We start from the raw sequence: 19530 nt of genomic DNA, 5'->3' as shown, positions 1-19530 counted from the left end.
GAAACACTGCCAACAGTTTTCTGGTTGAACAAGGATATGTATTGTGAAATGACGCATATATGAACTTTTGACCTTTACTTTTACTCATGCACAATATTGAATTATCATAACTTTTCGCCTTTACCTTACTTTCTTTATGTGTTTCACTTTGTGTCATTCACATGAACTTTGTGTGGACTGTGTATTCACTTTGAGCACTGAGAACGTTCTACTTTTAAAATGATAACTGCTGCTGCTAATAATTAATTCATTGAATAAGAAGATGACATACTTGTGTTTTGGGTTACTGGCTGCTGGCCATAGCTCCTGTTTTGTAATTCATTTACAAACGTAATACATTGGACTCAAATATTGTATGAATAACGATACTGTGTTTTTTTTCAAAATGATGACTTTTGGGACATAGTTGTAAGATACCTTCTGGCTTGTGAACAAAATGCAGGTGGTGATTGAGGGCTGGAGTAAAGATAAGTGGATTCAGTGTCTGGTTAGGGCCTCGTCCTCCTTTCTAGGGTATTGAACCAGAAGCCAAACCTCCAGTTCCCAAAACGTTGGCCACTTCCTGCCCCTCAAGACGACCTGGGAATGAGCTAGGAATGTCCTAGTGCATGGATATTAAGAAGTGACTGGCCTTACCCTGGCGGCCCTGGAAGAATAGGGATCCTCAAAGAGCGCCCAAATTCGGGGCTGCAACCGCCGCCAGCGTCCAGGCTTGCCCTCGGGGCCCCCAAGTACGTCCTCAATACCCAGCCTCTTGTCCAGTTCGTCTTCGTCGGGGTCGGCTCCAAGCCCTCCTGGGTCACCTCCAATGAGGTCAGGGGTCTCAAAGATGTCCAGGGCCTCCTCGGCATCGCGGTGCTGGCGGTAGGTCATCCAGCAGCAGGGCTCCACGTCCGTCTCGTCGATGCCCCAGAAGGCCAGCTCCTCCTCGAAGAGGGGCCCGCACACATCTGCCGGGCAGTGCAGCTTGCCCGTGCGGTAGTAGTTAAGCACATAGGCGAAGACCCCCGGGTGGCGATCAAAGAAGAACTCATTGGATCTGGGCGATGGGGGGCTCGGAGGGTCAAAGCAGGCCGGGACCAGCTGCTGCTCGGGGTCCCCCGACGCACTCTGGGCCTCTGAGGCGAGCAGGGCTAGTCGAGTCCCTGGGAGGGTCTTCAGCGTGTTTCGGTAGGTCTCGTGCCGGGTGCCCCCGACGTTGAGGATTATCCTCTCGTTCTCGTCGATCTTGCCCATCTCTCTGGATCAGACATGACTCGGGCGACAGATCAAGAAACCCAGGATGGAATAATAGGAACCCAGATCCTAAAAAACGCAAACAAGAAAATGTTAGGGGTAGCATCCATTAGAGACATGAACACTCTAGTGTGCGACTTCGATTGAAAGGGCTTAATGTCAGCCTGAGAGTTGAGCTCTCTCTAGAGCGCACATCGCTTGCCCTTGGTGATTCTGGTCTATTTGCTTCAGGATTGGCCCTCACCCCGGCCTGATTTATACTCAGAGGATTCTCTTTTATCTGGGAGTTGGTTCATCATAATTCACAGTGCGCACGTGTGATTTATAGCACATACATTACAACCCAAGTCCCCGCCAGGTGTAAACTACACCGGCATACTCCCACGGTACATACACATAGTTCATGTTCTTTATTTTCGGTTCATGTCATTTCTGTTTACCTATCTCCGCTAAATCTTTCGGTTCCCTCCTCCACATACTCTTCTTCTCCTCCGTTATTCTCCTTCTCTCGTTCACCCCCCCCCCCCCCCACACAACACACACACGATCCCTGCAGACATGAAATAGCTAAAATCAAAGGCAGTGACAAGCCTGCCGTGATCGCCCTCTTCCCTCGCTGTCTCCTTGGGGTGCTCTCAGACTGTCTGACTCAGAGCGGGCAGCTTCGGCTGCCGAAGCCTGCCTAGAATCTTTTAATGGCACTGACAGCTGTTGCTTTCTTGGCAGTTAAAGAAATAAAATCGCAGGCACATCCAGGCGGAAAGGAGGCGACTATTCAGAAATTACAAATTGTATGTTAGAAAATAATCAACAGGCGCTGCGTGTGGAGACACGAGGGAAGGGGGCACTCACCGTACCTTAATAGGCAGAGATGAAGTGCCCTTTCTCTCAGCAGGATGCTTTCCATGCAGGTGCTCGCGGAGACACGGCGCTGTGTGTAGCGTGTTCAGGGCAGAGCTACTTGTTGGGCGAGTCCAAGTGGCCCTGTGCCCGGCTCCAGGGTCAGACCAAGCTCCTGGAGGCAGCCCTCCCCCAGCTCATTCCGCAATGTTTGGCAGAGAGCGTCTCGCCTTAGAAGCGGTGCTTCCCGCCAGGGGAGGGAGAGCTAGCACGGTGATGGGTCATCCTCGCTGACACTTCTCTGCCGGGAGGGGCTGTCACTTCCGAAGCTCTGTTACGCTCGTTTGCTTTGGCGAGGGAGGGCAAGAGCCTCGGCAGCCCTGAGCCCTGCCACTCGCCAGCCGAAGAGCGGTCCCTTCAGCACCGCGCCCTCAGCGCTGCCAGCTTCTCGTGGAACGCCTGTCCCCTCGGGACCCGCCAGGGAACAGCCCATTCAGCCTCCTTTCCCTTGTGGAGCCTCTCCGAGCAGTCCCTTCAGCACCGCGCCTATCCCCCTCAGAGCCGGCCGAGGAGCTGTCCCTTCAGCACTGTGTGACACGCTGCTTTGCCCACGTCGTGCGCCTGTTCCTTCCCGAGTATGGCACTACAAGAGGAGCTGTCCCTTCAGCACCATCAGCAGTGATTCCCGCCCATTACGCAGCACCGAGCAGCAGACAGGGGAGCTGTCTCTACAGCACCACACACGTCGCACGTATGCTCGGGAGCACCTACCACCCAGGGCTCGCATGCCACAATCGCTTCCTCCTCCTCAAGAGGGTAGGGGCACTGATGCTCACGTCGTCCAGCTCCTGAGTGATGGGTACCCTCCGCCATCAGCCCGCCGCAGTCTATCCATGCAAAGAAGCGGGGGTGCCCTGAGCTACAGGTGGTACGTTTGCTCATTTGCTCTTCACCAACTCTACCGAATGCCTCTTTGTTTAGGATCGGACTTTCCCACCACAGTGGCAGCTTTGCGAAGACTAAATTAACACACCAGCTAAAACAAAATGGATTTAAAAAGGCGCATCCTCCCAACTCCTCAGCCAGCAGTTATAGGCACGCTATAGAGACAAGATTCATTCTTTATGGGAATATGCGTAACACATACAACCCCTTGTACCAAAAGAGGTAATTCCACATTGTGAGAAACCTGCATCCCTCGCAGAGTTCATGCAAGCACCAAGAAACACCCCACTCTACTTCAAAAGGACACATCACCCATTATAATCTACAAGCCACATTGCCCCCACGGCAGTGAAAACAGGCTAATGGACACATCACCCTTTCCAGCAGCGAAAAGACACATTTTTCTAGAGACTCCGTGCACCACACATGCCCCCTGCAGCCGTAGAGGGATGTGTGATGCATAGGCTATCATTAAGAATATGTGTTTTCTACTCATGTATACAAATTACATGAGCTACTTTGCATTGCAAATGTGTGTCTGGGCGTGCATGCATCGCGTAATGTGAACATGTTATTTGTGTACAGAAAATACATTCAGAAGTGAAGGTCAAAGCAGCCACTGGCTTTTTGGTAACATGCATAACGAAGAGCAGGTCTAACCTGGCCGTGGAGGGCCACACAAGAAAAACACTGGTAGGCTAGGCTGGCGAACGTGTGGCTGCTTTCAGGGTTGGATTGTCTGAGAGAAGCCTCGATAGATCCGCACATATCAGAGTTGCTATTGAAGCGAGATTGCTTTGGAGTACAGCGCCAGGCACAGAAGTATTGAAATATTTCATTAGTACCTCTTTAGAACTGACTTTAAAAGCTATAGCTATTGAGTCAGTGTATCTGGAAAACATTGCTGCAACATGACTCATTCTGCATAAATGTGGCTCGTACTGAAACGTCTGCCAAGGATGTGTTTTGGGACCACCCTTTTTCTTGGCCCGATGCTTGCCAGATCCTCCCAAAACTGTCCATGCTCGAACGAGACAAAATAGAGCACGTTTTTGGATGGTTTCATGAAGATTCATCAAACCGTGCCAAAGTTATAAGCAAAACAAAAACGGCATTACCAATGGAAATGCTGCTATAACTATGACTATCCAGTGGTGGTTGCCACTGGGAAGGATATGTAAAAAAAAAGAAATATATATATATTCACTTGAAAAAACAAATGTTAAATAAACATTATAGTTAGGTGAAATGTTCAGTAACAATGTGACATTTTAAATTATAAAAACAACAGAAATTCACCAGTTATTCAAGTAACTGTAACTTGTGCCCTAGTAACTATAAATCGCATCCCTGACATGCACAGTATTCTCATCAATAATTTTATTGGAAATGTTGCAGTGATATTATCAATGATGTCATAGAAGATGTCATGGGTGATGTAATACGTGAGGTAATTAGCAGTGCATGGCGAGGTTGCTGGTTATAGTTTCCTTAGTGTATGAGTTACAGTTGCTTGCGTAACTATAACGAGTGCATTTCTGTGGCTTTTAGAGCTTGAAACATTATATTGTTACTGAACATTACACCTAAATATAACTTTACTTTAACCTTTGTTTTTTTCAGTCAATTTTTACTTCAAAAAAACGTAAAGTCATATTTTATTACCATACTTAAATCAAAAACCCTGCCGCACACAACATTTACCCTGAGGCCAACCCCTTGTAAGCAGCCAACCACGGATTGTGCACTTCCTTAAGCCATGCATGGTGGGGGGCTGGCCGCAAAGTCTGGTCTACCCCCCCCCAAAGGGAGCCAACCCTACGCTGCACAGGGCCTTCAATGTGCGCAGTCAGGGTTGGCAACAGTGGCTAGGCCCTGTGGCCAATCTCCCCATAGGCAGCCAGCGCCATGCTGCACAGGGCCATCGGCCACCACCATTAACCCCCCCCCCTCAGGCAGACAAACCCATGCCACGCACAGCCTCTGGCCATCCACAGCAGGGATTGAGCCTTTGCAGCGCATCATAGGATTGGCCTTTGGGCCCTTGGAACCCCATCCCCAGGGCCAAATTCAATTAAACAGGGAAGGGGGCATGTGGCCCCATCCCTGAGCCTTTTTTGGCACTGGCGCCAAATATAATAGAAAAAGGGAAGGGGGCCATGCACAGCTGTCCCCAAGCATTATTAGCCCCCAGGGACCACATCCCCATGCGCCATACCTTATTTTAAATGGGAGGGGGGCTGTGTGGCCCACTTCTACTGAGCCTTATTAGGCCCGGGCACCCCATCTCCTAGGGCTGAGTAATTAATAAAGGCCCCTTTCCCCAAGCTTAATTGGGACCCAGGGACAGATCCCCCAGGGTCGTATATTTTTTTTAAAGTGGAGGAGAGGCTGCATTGCCCCCTTCCCAAGTTTCATCAGGCCCTGGGGAGCACATCCTCCAGGGCAATTTTAATTTTCAAGGGGAGTGGACCACATGGCCTCCCTCTGCAAGCCCATTTTGGCCCCAAGGACCCCATCCCTTGATGACTGGATTATTTAAAGGTGGGTGCCCTGGTGCCCACCCAGAGCACCCACCATTCACACGTTTGGAGCAGTGTGTAGGGAGCCCCAAGGGCCCGCAGCCCCAGTCCGCTCCCTGCATGGTGCAGGAGTCAGCATTGCTCCCGCCTGGAGAGAGCAGCTATTTATGCTGCTCCCATTGAGCTGGAGCAATGTCTTGATCTGTGTTGGACTTGGCCCTTTTTGCAGGGTTATCCCCAAACTTTTTGCTTCTTCCTCCTACTTTTTCTTGACCTGTTGTTGTTGGCTTTAGGACTCAGGGCACTTTACCACTGCTAACAGTGCTAAAGTGCATATGCTCTCTGTGTAAATTTGTTATCATGATTCGTCATTCATAATTGGTATACTTGTTTTACTGGTAAGCCCCTAGTAAAGGTCACTGATAGTGCCAGGGCCTGTACATCAAATGCTACTAGTGGGCCCGCAGCACTGATTGTGCCACCCACATGAGTAGCCCTGAAAAGGAATCTCAGACCTGCCACTGCAGTGTCTGTGCACAGTTGTTAACTGTCATGTCGACTTATCAAGTGCAACCACTTGCCAGGCCCTAACCTTCCCTTTTCTTACATGTAAGGCACCCCTCTGGTAGGGCCAAGGTACCGCCATGTGCAGGGTGCAGTGTATCTGAAAGGTAGGACATGTTCTGGTGTGTGTGACATGTCCTGATAGTGAAATACTACCAATTTCGTTTTTCACTTTTGAAAGGCTATCTTGCCCCATAGGATAGAATGGGAAATGCTTTGTAACATCTTACAAGTATAACTTCTCATTGGGACAAGATAGAGAAATAAAGTTTAGACTCTCTGAACTCAGAATTTAATGCCGCTGTTTTTCCGATGCAACATTGATGTACAAGAAGAATCTCCAAGATTCGCCGCGCCACTGCCGAAACCAATGCAGCGCCTGTTGCCGCTGCAAGAACCGATGCATCGAGGGATTGCGACCGAAGAAACAGACGCAGTGCCGCTCGACACTGCCGCTTCGATCGCTGATGCATTCCAGATTTCCACGCATCGTACCTGTGCAGCAAGTTTTCCCAACGCATCACCCATGGACCAGAACCGTCTCAGAATCGACGCCTCACTTCCTCCTATAAAACAGATTCAAAGCATCACTTCTCATCGCCTCCCCATGGTCCCAGGAACTGACGCATCTCTTTTCTTTCAATGCTTACCATCTCTGCGGCTGTTTGGCCTTGTGAATTTTGATGCAACTACAGGTAATTTGAGAGAATAGTTTTTGTTGGAAGTGGGGGTCCTCATCGCTCATCGTCCCCTCCAAATGCTGGAGGCCGAAGTCCCCGACCCCTCACTTCAACGTTAGGCTAAGTAAGGACACCGTCCGAGATAGCCATGCTCACCCCCTTAGTAGCTTGGCACGAGCAGCCAGGCTTATCTCCAAGGCACGAGTGTACAGTATGTGCAACCTCGCTCACAGCAACCGAATGATGTCATCACAAATAGACTCCACACGAGTTTTGATAAAATTAGTATAATCTTTATATAAGAAATTATACGATACGACCAAACAATACAAAATCAACATATAAGAATGGGTAGTATTCTTTCCGGTGGGTTGGTAGGTTCTAATCCCAACCACCGCTTCTAACCAACAGTTAAGGTCACTTCTAACCGTTTCCCAAAAGGTTAGGCAAGTCGTATTGCTAGAATCACACATGTTTCAAGAGGAAACAAATACTGCAATGCGTAACGATATTCTCTTGTACTGTGCAACAGAGAAACAATTCTATACATAGCGCCACAGTCATGTACTTTGCAGATGAAGGTATAATGCTATGCGAATCCCCACCAGCATGCCCTGTACCAGGAAGAAACAAAGCAATGCATCACGCTACAATCCTGAACGGTGCAATGAAGAAATAATACACTGCGCCACATTATAATCAGATACTGTGCACTGAAGTAATAATGTAATGCACCATGTTACAATCAGGTAATCTGCTGGGGAAAAATAACGCAGTGAGTAGCGCACCAAGGATATAGTTCATCAGGCACAAATGAGGTCAGGCGTCATACGACAGTTCGATAGTTCGTTAGCAGCAATAATGCAAATTGTAATACGACAGTTTTAGGTGCTCCGTTAACAGTGCCCCCGTTATGGATCAAATGATGACACAAAAGTACTGCTTCCCACTCTGGCCGCAGTACTGCCCCTCCTTGGGTCAGCACAGGCTGAGATCCGAGTCAAAGCTCCAGCTCGCGCAGCTGACAGACGCGAGAAATCGAGAGAGTGTCCCTCCTGGCCCGCACCCCACCCCAGGTGATGATCCATGTTACCTGGGGGGCACGACCCCACTCTCCTCTCCAACGTCAGTGACTTGGGCCTTGATCTAGAACTCCGTCACGGGTTGCGGCGGACTCCGGCCCACGGCTCAGCTCCTCCGGGTCTGCTGGTCTGGGCCGCTGCTGGCCCTCCTTCCGGCGGTCTCAATCAACACAGAGATCCGCCCTCAGCACTGTGGAGACTTTACTACAAATTCGGTGCACACCCTACCCAGGCACTCCTCACCAGCACCTCAGGTTGCACTTCGACACGCACACCACGCATCTGAGACTCGCCTCTTCTCTGGTTCTCACGACGACCCGGCGCTCTTTCACCAATGCCTCGCTTGCACCTCGACATGCACCCTGCACGTCCGAGCAGGGCCAGACTGGGAACAGAAACCGGCCCTGGCAAACTGCTCAGCCGCCGTGAGGGGGAGTGCAGCCGAGCAGTTTGCGAGGGCCGGTTTCGGCCGATTTTGATACCGATATTGCTGACCCCTGGCAACAAAAACAGCTCCCCAGGGGCCCAAAACCGGCCCCCACACTAACGGCCTACCGGGGAAAAGCCCGGTGCCCGTTATGGCCAGTCCGGCCCTGCGTCCGAGTCTCTCCTTTTCTCCCGGTGCACACGATGTCCAGGCACTCTTCACCAATGCCCTGGCTGCACCACGACACGCACTCTGCGCGTCCGATTCTCACCTCTTCTCCCGGTGCACACGATGTCCATGGGCTTTTCACCAACGCCCTGGCTGCACCACAACATGCACTCTGCGCGTCCGAGACTCACTTCTTCTTTTGGTGCACATGATGTCCAGGCGCTCTTCACTAATGCCCTGGCTGCACCATGACACGCACGCTGCATGTCTGAGACTCACTTCTTCTTTTGGTGCGCACAATGACCAGGCGCTCCTCACCAATGCCCTGGCCTGCACCACGACACGCACCCAGCGCGTCCGAGACTCAGCTTACTCCTGCGTGCCTACGATCACAAGGCACAACTTCTGAGGGTCTCAAGCTGCAAAAGCACACGCTCACCGCGTTGCTTGGGACTTCTACGGAAACTTTTATGATCCTGTATTTCCAAACAGGGAGCCAGCTCACCTCGGGCCCTTGGGGTTACAAGACACAGCACAAAGTACAGTCTTCTTCAAGCAAGGGGACCCAGCGCCTCCAAGCACAGTCCCAACAGCCTCTCCCTTATTCAGAACAGCAAACTGCAGACCAGCCCCAGATCACGAAGCAAGGATTGGTCTTTCCACAGCAGTCTCTTCAGTTGCTCCTTCCTTAGCAGAGGTTCCTCTTGACCACAGAACAGGTTCAAGCCTTTTCAGTCTCAATTCTTATCTGTTTCATTCCAACGTTTAGAGGTTTCAGCTCCTGACCCCTCCCTAAATCAGTTCTGGTTGTCTCCATCCCAATGTCACCTCTTTCCTTTTGGTACTGGGGGTCTGGATCCTTAATCACTCAGCAGGAGATGGGTCAATTGGTTTATAGCACCAGCCCAGGTCTTCTCACCTCCCAGGTTTTTCCTCCCCCTACTCTCCAGATGCAGGGCTGCCTGGTGCCATCTCAACCCCTCCCTGGGTCAAGACCTCTCCCAGCTCCTCTCACCTTCCAGTTCCAGACAGATAATCCACATTTCAGCAGAGACACACAGAAATGCCTAGAGCACAAAACTCAGCCACTTTCTAAAAGAGTGGTTTCTGAACGCACAGTGACAAAACCACCTTCACAGAAAGATGTGTTAGGACACTGTGAGTTCACACATACTAAACTTCACCTCTCCATTATAAACTGACAGGAAAAAAGGCTAACAACCACAGCACCCAGCCTCCCCATTCTGTCCTATGGGCAGGATGGCATTTTAGTAGTGAAAAACGAAATGGAGTGGTTTTTCACTGTCAGAGCATAGCACACACCTCAGTATATGTTCTGCCTTTTACCTACGCTGCACCCTGCCCAGGGGCTACCTGGGACCTACCACAGGGGTGCCCAATGTGTATGTAAAAGGGAAAGTCAGGCCTGACAAGTGGTTGCACTTGTCAGGACAACATGCTAACTTAGCACTCTGCGCGCAGGCCCTACACTGCAGGCCTGAGTTCCCTTCTCCGCGCGCCTTTTCAATACTAGCCCTGGCACACACAGTGCACATCACTAGGGACTTTACTAGTAAGGCAAACATACCAATCATGGCCAAACAATCACCATTACATTTTACATAGAGTACACTTGTACTTTGACACTGATCAGCAGTAGCAAAGTACCCAAAGGATCTAAATTGGCATCTCTATGTCAGGAAAACGGTCAAGGGGGAAAGCAAAAAGTTTAGGAAACTTTAGCCAAAAAGGCCAAGTCCTACAGTTTTCTATGAGGCAAGTTTAAAGTCATATTCTTATTACATGTATGTTGGAATTTTGTTGTTTTAGTCTTGTTGAGTTTAGATAAAGATACTTTATTTTTCTAAACTAGTGTGGTGTCCATTTGTGGTGTTATCACTGTATTACTTTGTCTTGAGTACAAATACTTTACACAGTGCCTTTGGGATAAGACTGTCTGCTCGTGCCAAGCTTCCCAGGGGGTTTGCAGGGGTTATCTAAAGTGTGTATCCCTCTTACCCTGACTGGAAGCAAGGGTCCCTATTTGGACAAAGGTAACTACCTCTGCCAACTGGAGACCACCATTTCTAACAATCTGTTTCCCTGCCCGCATCAGTGCGGGTAGGGTAACAGATCTCAACTCTGCTACCAGCTTTCTGGAGCATTTTTAAAGCTCCTGTCAGCTGGGATCAGACTTAATTTGTACTCCTGTTTGATGGGAGTTAAAAAAAAAATACACCAGACAAGAACCTAATAAGGCTCGGATAGGGGAGCCACGCCTTAGGGTATTTGTTCACGCTATATAAATTGTTTATTCAATCATTCAACCTCCCTGCATGCATGGCCAAAGGTCGTACACAGCATGTGTTTGGATGCATGCGGGGTTTGGCCACATGGCCTGTCCCCAGGTCAGGCCCTACAGAAAACCCCCCACAGCACACAGCAAAAGTGGATTCATGTACGTAATAAACGATTAATTTAGGTTAAAAAAAAATCGAAGTTTACTGGAAAAAAACAAAGGTTAAAGTAACGTTCTAGTTAGGTGAAATGTTCAGTGACAATGTAATTTGAAACCTCTAAAAACCACTGAAATTTACCAGTTACAGTTATTTTAAGTATCTATGACTCCTGCCCCAAGGTAACTATAAATTGCCCACTCGCCATGCCCTGTTAATTCTCCCATGTTGCATCCATCATGACATCTTCTATGACATAATTAATATCACTGCAACATTTGCAATTCAATTATTGATGAGAAAACTGTGCATGGCGGGGGTGCAAGCACTGTATTAATTACTTTACAACTGCGGATACGCTTGAACATAGCATAGAACATAGCACTTACTTCTCTGAGGACTACCTGCTGCTTGTGTGCTAGGCACATGAGGAGTAGCAGAGACTTTGTTATAAATGTGTATTTACCAAACCAGATCATGCTCATTAAGTTTAAAGGGGTCACCTTCTGTCAAATTAATAACCCAATTTCAGGTAGTGCTGTTGGACTCAGACGTAACCAGTGCTATTCCAAGATACCTATGCTTGCCTTAGTATTACTGCATTGAGTTAGACAATACTACATTCTAAACAATGCAGATAGCCCCCCATGATCCATGTTAATGCCACTAATTCCAGTCATGAATTTTAAGACCTCAAAAATAATCACCCACCAACAAGCACTTGGCCCCAGAATACCTTGGTAGAATGTGTCTCCCTCCATCCCATTACACCCCAAGTACAACTAAGAAAATAATTGCCTATGTGTAGATCACATATAGGACCTGATTACGATAAGGTTCGGACCACAACCGATAGCTTGTCGGTTGCGGTCTGAACGGCATCTACTGCTGCAGTCCGACCGATGCATTACAATGCATGCGGACGGAGGCAGCTGTTGGAAGAATCAACCGACACTATCCGACAGGCTCTGAAAAGCCCTTTTAATCCTTCAAGGACGGCGATTCCACCGCCGGTATTATGATGTCGGTTTCCGACAGACTTTCCATGTCAGTCATTTGGAAATGGAAAGGCTGGTGGGTCTCCCCCTAGCCCTCTGCATCTGGGCTTGGGGGACACCTATGGTGCCTGCCTGCACATCCCTGCACTGTGTGGCAGGCACTATAATTTGGTGTACGGAACCGTCGATCTATGCTCAGGCAGTTCCTCCACCGAAACAGCGTTGGTCGGAGGCAACTCCGACCGACATTGTAATCAGAACCATAATGTCAAATCTAACATCTCAGTATCTGGCCCAAATATCCAGGATAAGACAAATATAAATACACTGATCACCAGCAAGGATGGCTAAGCCTAGGAAGACATATTCATCGGCTAGGCATTTAAATCTGTTATCTCCAAAAGACACATTTTGGTCAGAAGCATTCATTGGGTGTCCTTGGTCATAGTACAGCAAGAGCGAGAGAACGCTGCTAAAAATACAAGTACTAACTCTGATGGAAGAATCTGGTAGCATAAGAGATGTTGATCAAAAAAGAGCCAGGAGACAGCAAAAGGTAAATAATGAGGGAAGAAAAATAAACTCTTCGGGAACCTAAATGTTTTCACATATATCTTTGTAAAAACATACAGAGCGTTCAGTCGCTGTTTAACAAAATAAAAATTAAATTCAAAGCTAGGGGCTCCTCCCTGGTGGCAACCTGCTACTCACTAACCCTTCTCACTGTGGCTCAGCTTTACCAAAGGGACAATAGCTACAACTTCAGCCCCCATGAAACTGAGCTAAGGGGCAATGACCCTCCCCTCAAGCTGCTCTATAAGACTGGCAGCCAGATCAACCAACGATCATGAGAAATATGGCTTAGCTACCTCCACTATTTCTACCTAGGTTGTGACAACCCAATGAGAAAGAGACAGATCTTTCACATGCCCTCTGATATGTCCTGCAACACCGACAACTAGTTGCCCTAACAGCCAAAAGGTTTACTTCACATTTAGCTCCACCAACGAAAATCCATGTTGGGACAGCAGAGGAGGAAATTGGAAAGTTCAATTCTGAAAAATAAAATAAAAATAATACATGACTTGTTTATGTCCATGTGTTTGATGTAACGAGCGAAAACGTACCTACAGAGCAACAAAGCATTGTGTAAAAACGGAGCTGCAATATATGTGGCTGTAATAGGAAGAGGTACAGGGACGAATGAGGATCGAGAAGATGTGGAATTTGAAGGGGTGGTCACTGACGTGATAAAGATGTGGAATTTGAAGGGGTGGTCACTGACTAGATAAAGATGTGGAATTTGAAGGGGTGGTCACTGACGAGATAAAGATGTGGAATTTGAAGGGGTGGTCACTGACTAGATAAAGATGTGGAATTTGAAGGGGTGGTCACTGACTAGATAAAGATGTGGAATTTGAAAGGGTGGTCACTGACGTGATAAAGATGTGAAATTTGAAGGGGGTGGTCACTGACGAGATAAAGATGTGGAATTTGAAGGGGTGGTCACTGACTAGATAAAGATGTGGAATTTGAAGGGGTGGTCACTGACGAGATAAAGATGTGGAATTTGAAGGGGGTGGCCACTGACGAGATAAAGATGTGGAATTTGAAGGGGTGGTCACTGACGAGTTAAAGATGTGGAATTTGAAGGGGTGGTCACTGACTAGATAAAGATGTGGAATTTGAAGGGGTGGTCACGGACGAGATAAAGATGTGGAATTTGAAGGGGTGGCCACTGACGAGATAAAGATGTGGAATTTGAAGGGGTGGCCACTGACGAGATAAAGATGTGGAATTTGAAGGGGTGGTCACTGACTAGATAAAGATGTGGAATTTGAAGGGGTGGTCACGGACGAGATAAAGATGTGGAATTTGAAGGGGTGGCCACTGACGAGATAAAGATGTGGAATTTGAAGGGGTGGTCACTGACGAGATAAAGTTGTGGTATTTGAAGGGGTGGTCACTGACGAGATAAAGATGTGGAATTTGAAGGGGTGGTCACTGACGAGATAAAGATGTGGTATTTGAAGGGGTGGTCACTGACGAGATAAAGATGTGGTATTTGAAGGGGTGGTCACTGACAAGATAAAGATTTGGAATTTGAGGGGGGTGGCCACTGACGAGATAAAGATGTGGAATTTGAAGGGGTGGTCACGGACGAGATAAAGATGTGGAATTTGAAGGGCTGGCCACTGACGAGATAAAGATGTGGAATTTGAAGGGGTGGCCACTGACGAGATAAAGATGTGGAATTTGAAGGGGTGGTCACTGACTAGATAAAGATGTGGAATTTGAAGGGGTGGTCACGGACGAGATAAAGATGTGGAATTTGAAGGGGTGGCCACTGACGAGATAAAGATGTGGTATTTGAAGGGGTGGTCACTGACAAGATAAAGGTTTGGAATTTGAGGGGGGTGGCCACTGACGAGATAAAGATGTGGAATTTGAAGGGGTGGTCACGGACGAGATAAAGATGTGGAATTTGAAGGGGTGGTCACTGACGAGATAAAGATGTGGTATTTGAAGGGGTGGTCACTGACGAGATAAAGATGTGGTATTTGAAGGGGTGGTCACTGACAAGATAAAGATTTGGAATTTGAGGGGGGTGGCCACTGACGAGATAAAGATGTGGAATTTGAAGGGGTGGTCACGGACGAGATAAAGATGTGGAATTTGAAGGGGTGGCCACTGACGAGATAAATATGTGGAATTTGAAGGGGTGGCCACTGACGAGATAAAGATGTGGAATTTGAAGGGGTGGTCACTGACTAGATAAAGATGTGGAATTTGAAGGGGTGGTCACGGACGAGATAAAGATGTGGAATTTGAAGGGATGGCCACTGACGAGATAAAGATGTGGAATTTGAAGGGGTGGTCACTGACGAGATAAAGTTGTGGTATTTGAAGGGGTGGTCACTGACGAGATAAAGATGTGGAATTTGAAGGGGTGGTCACTGACGAGATAAAGATGTGGTATTTGAAGGGGTGGTCACTGACGAGATAAAGATGTGGTATTTGAAGGGGTGGTCACTGACGAGATAAAGATGTGGTATTTGAAGGGGTGGTCACTGACAAGATAAAGATTTGGAATTTGAGGGGGGTGGTCACTGACGAGATTTTGCAGTGCAACAGAACGGAACGACCTTGTGTATGTGGAACTGATGGACCGGCAGTAGGAGATCACCTGTTTAAAAAGTGATCTTTGAAGTGTATGTAGTGTGGGAAGTGCATAGGCAAGTCGATCTCTATTGGGGACAATGTTAACAAGTGACACATGAAAAACAATACTGGCACAGCATGCAGCCCAAAAAGGAATAACCCCACCCAGGCCTCGTCAGATATACCCCGTCCTAATGTCAACGCTAAGAAATGTTGACCATCAGCTCACAGCTAGCACTAGGAGAACACATTTGTTATTAGCTGTACAAGCAGTCTTGACTTCCAGCCTTGCAAAAGCCTACACGAATGAACAAATCTCTCAATGCTGGAATCCTCAAACTTGTATGAAATGCAACCGTGAATCCAGCAAACAACGTGCAGTTAAATACAAGATGGACAAAACAATATTGTGAGCATACTTAGAATCCCCAGTTCTTACCCATGAAATGTATAGCATAATATACTTTTAGCATGATTTGAAGGTTTGACTTGAGTTCATTGGAAAAGATTCGCATCATCAAACGAAACCACCAAATTGGAAGTCATCAAAAGCTGTGAATAGAGCAGTCTGATAGGGCATATCCATTTTTAAATTATTCAGAACCACTGGTAGTCATCATGGAAACATTGTATGGCATCGTTTTTAGCTTGTTGATGCTGTTTCAAACAGAGAACAGCCATATGCCATTCAGTTTTGCTCTGCCCTCACACAAAAGGGGAAATCCATCCGAGCTGCCAGGTCATGTATTCAAATATTGACATACTTGAAGGCTTGCATTCATGAGTATTAGGTTGATTTCCAATATATTACTGGAGGTTGCAGGCAGCCTGTCTGTCTCATTTATCTTCACTTTCACAGATAAGTCACGAGGAGGAGGATGAAATGTGCTCTGATGTGTATGTGGGTAGAGAAAAATCTGCTGAACGTTGTGGTACTTTTTACAAAAGTGTGTTACGAGTATTGAAAGAAAAATGCATGTCTTCGCAAAAACATAAATGTGTATTTAAACAAATCTAAGCTGAAAATCTTGCCCATGTTGTTGATTGCATTTCACTAAAACCTTGTAAACGTGCTATTGAGCAGGATGTGCAGTTGAATGGAGTCACGAAGCATGGGGGAAAGGTTGGCTTTAAATGGCGTACATTCCTTAAAATACACGCAGGTTTAGGAAAGTTAATGAATACATTTACATTAAAAATGTACTATTGTTTCAAGGCAACAAGTTGATTCCGGCATACAGTCAATTTAGCTCCACAGGCACACTAAGAGCATTTACATCAAACTATTACTAAAATAAGAATAACAAGTTCTTTCTATTTGGCATCAAGACATAAAGAGGATGACCCTCGAAGTCAAACATGTGTTGTGTGTGATTTACTGATAAAATATCTACTCAGCATACTCCATTATGTCCACTCAATCTGCCAAGTGGCCATTGGCAAAACCTTGACATGGATTTTGTGTGACCATTCACATGAGAAAAGATGGAGGAAAAAAAACTTGCAAACCCACGCAACCTTCAAAACCACCATCAACACACACCACCTCCTCCTCAAAACCACAAATAAAACAGCCCTCCAAGACAGAATCAACGCCAATGCACAAAACAGCAAAGAACTCTTGGCCATCGTCAAGGAGTTTGTCGGGCCCAACAGCGAGACCACAGACGCCCCACCCTCCCAAAACCTCTGCAACAAACTTGCACCTTCTTACACCACAATATTAGGCAGGTCTATGATAGCTTTGACACCCAAGACCCTCCCACCACGTCCGGGACCATGGTACACAACCACGCCGTACCCCAACAGACCATGAAGAGCATCCACTCCGGTGCCCCCCTCGGATCCTTGCCCGTATCACATTTTCCATAGAGCAGCCACCTACATCGCCCTCAAGCTGCAACGCACCATCAACTGCTCCATCGAGACCACCACCTTCCCCAACAACTGGAAACATGCCAAGATCAACCCCCTGCTAAGAAAGCCATTCGCCAACCTGACATACCTCAAGTACTTCAGAGCCATCTCCCTGCTCTTCTTCCCTGCCTAGGTCATCAAAAAGGTCATCAATGCCCAAATCTCCAAGGTCATTGAAAGGAACCACATCCTGGACATCTCCCAATCCAACTTCCAAAGCAACTGCAGCACAGAGACCACACTTCTCGCTGCCACTGATGACATCCACTCGCTCCTCAACCTAGGCGAAACCCAGCCCTCATCCCACTGGACCTCTTGGGTGCCTTGGATACCGTCTCCCACCGCACCCTAATAATGAGACTCCATGACGCCGGCTTCCATGACAAGGCCCTAGACTGGATCCACTCCTCTTTACAAGCCGAACACAGCGAGTCGGATTACTTCTGTTCCTCTCTAACCCTACAGAGATCAGCTGCGGAGTATCCCAGGGCTCCTCCCTGAGCTCCACCCTCTTCAACATCTACATGCCCCCCTCACTACCATCGTCAGAAACCATGAGTACAACCTCGTCTCCTATGACGACGACACCCAGCTGATCCTCTCCCTCACTAACGAACCCACAGCCACCAGAATCAACTTCCACAGCGGGATGAAGGCCGCTGCCACCTGGATGAAAGATAACTGCCTCAAGCTCAACTCAGACAAGACCAAAGTATTCATCCTGGGACCCACCCCTTCAGCCTGGGATGACTCCTGGTGGCGACCAAACTGGGAACCCACCCCACCCCCATGGACCATTCACGTTACCTCTGCATCATACTGGACTGCTCGCTCACAATGAACCGCCATATCAACACCGCATCCACATCTTGCTTCCACATGCTCCACTTGCTTTGAAAGACATTCAGATGGATCCCCACAGAATCCAGAAAGGCGGTCACCAACAGACTCGACTACGGCAACGCACTCTATGCCGGCGCCACCAAGAAAACTCTGCAGGAAACTACAGAACATTCAGAACGCAGCAGCAGATGTGCCCTCAACATCCCCCTCTGCAGTCACATCACCGAACACCTTCAAGAATTCCACTGGCTCCCAGTCAACAAAAGAATCACCTTCAAGCTCCTCACACATGCCTACAAAGCTCTCCACAACGCAGGACCAGTATATCTGAACCACCGCCTCTTATTCCCCGTACCCACCAGACACCTTCGCTCCTCCCACAGGCCCTGGCCATTGTCCCACGGATCCACAAGACCAAAACTGGAGGACGATCCTTCTCCCACCTCTCTGCCAAGACCTGGAACACCCTCCCTCTCCAGCTCAGGCAATCCCCATCGCTGACCCAATTCAGGATGGATCTCAAGACCTGACTCTTCGACTGAATCTCGGCACCCAGATGAATCAGCAGCCCCCCCCCCCTAGTGCTTTGAGACCCTTGTGGGTGAGCAGCTATGCTATATAAACCCCTGATGGATTGATTGACTATTCTGGCTGTTGCTCAACAGTATTTCATTTTAGCCTACTATTTTCCAACATGGTTGAAGTGATTTTTTATAATTACTTATTACTGAAAGTGTCATTACATTTGTAAGAGATAGTTAGCAGGTAGCAGGGTGGTGCTCCATATAATGCAAGGAAATAAAAAGAGAACCATTTACTTTCTATACAATTTTAAAAATCTGGCAACAATCTACAATTACTCATGACATACTGCTCTGTACCACTAATGGCTTGGCTAAATATTTAATCCTTTACAGGGCTATTCACAAAGGTCATTACCAAAATTGGAGCAACAGAGGGATAATAGCCAGGTTGCCCTCCACTCACTGATCCATACACAAATGACCTGGTTACATAGAACACTACAACCTTTCAATGTTACATCAACAACAGAAAGGAGGGGGCGGGTTTTCTGAATGGATATACTCCTACGTTAGGCTACGCTTGTTTATCAGTCGTGCCTGCAGGAGGCCTTTGAAGGTCAGAGCATCGGTAGAGCAGCTTACAACTGGTGGCTGCGTTCTACCTGATGGGAAAAACGTATTGAAATTCGTTTGTATTCCCCTTCTGAGTGAGTTGCTGGTAGGAGTCCACCGGACAACCACTTGATCGTTTTGAAAGCATCAGTGAGATGGAGATGCATGTGCCTTGATGAAATTGCCAAAAACTTGCATGGCAATAAATCATGTCGGCCGTTCCAATTAAGATGGTCTAAACATGCCGTTCTTTTTAATCTGAGTGTGGACACTGTGGAAATTAAAGTATGTATAACAATAAGTGAGCCACAACTCATTTTAATTTAGAAAAGTGTTTTCTTTTGCACTTTACGGGGTCCAAATGGCTGATTTGACACCTTATTTTTCATCACCTTTTCTCACAAGATTTCAAGATTTGTGTAAAAATTTTCACTTTCCCCTTTTCTTTTCTTGTCATGAAAGTTACCGATGATGAAAAGTGAAGAAACTGGTGAGTACCAACCAGCAGCTCTATATGTGGTGCTTACGTGAGGTACTTTCTGACTTCTCACACC

At 47.5% G+C, this 19530-nt stretch overlaps 1 protein-coding gene across 3 annotated transcripts in view; it reads right to left on the bottom strand.

Annotated features, from left to right (window-relative positions):
• Window positions 1-2678, bottom strand: part of KCNC2 (potassium voltage-gated channel subfamily C member 2) — a 658994-nt gene extending 656316 nt beyond the window's left edge. For 2 of the 3 annotated variants that reach the window (XR_014981414.1, XM_085653846.1), the window contains exons 1-2: window positions 2094-2678; window positions 637-1305 (exon numbers count right to left, since the gene is read on the bottom strand). Coding sequence is in view for 2 of the 3 variants with exons in the window: in XM_085653846.1 (XP_085509972.1) it covers window positions 637-1236 (600 nt within the window). In the remaining variant the exon portion in view is untranslated. Of the gene's footprint in view, window positions 1-636; window positions 1306-2088 lie in introns of all 3 variants that reach the window. The other variant, XM_085653847.1, reaches the window with a different exon arrangement.
• Window positions 2679-19530: the final 16852 nt, after the last annotated feature.

Source organism: Triturus cristatus, chromosome 4_1, assembly GCF_964204655.1.
Source record: "Triturus cristatus chromosome 4_1, aTriCri1.1, whole genome shotgun sequence".
NCBI lineage: Eukaryota > Metazoa > Chordata > Amphibia > Caudata > Salamandridae > Triturus > Triturus cristatus.
The sequence above is the reverse complement of the archived record's forward strand: the minus strand, read 5'-3'. Positions and strand labels throughout refer to the sequence as shown.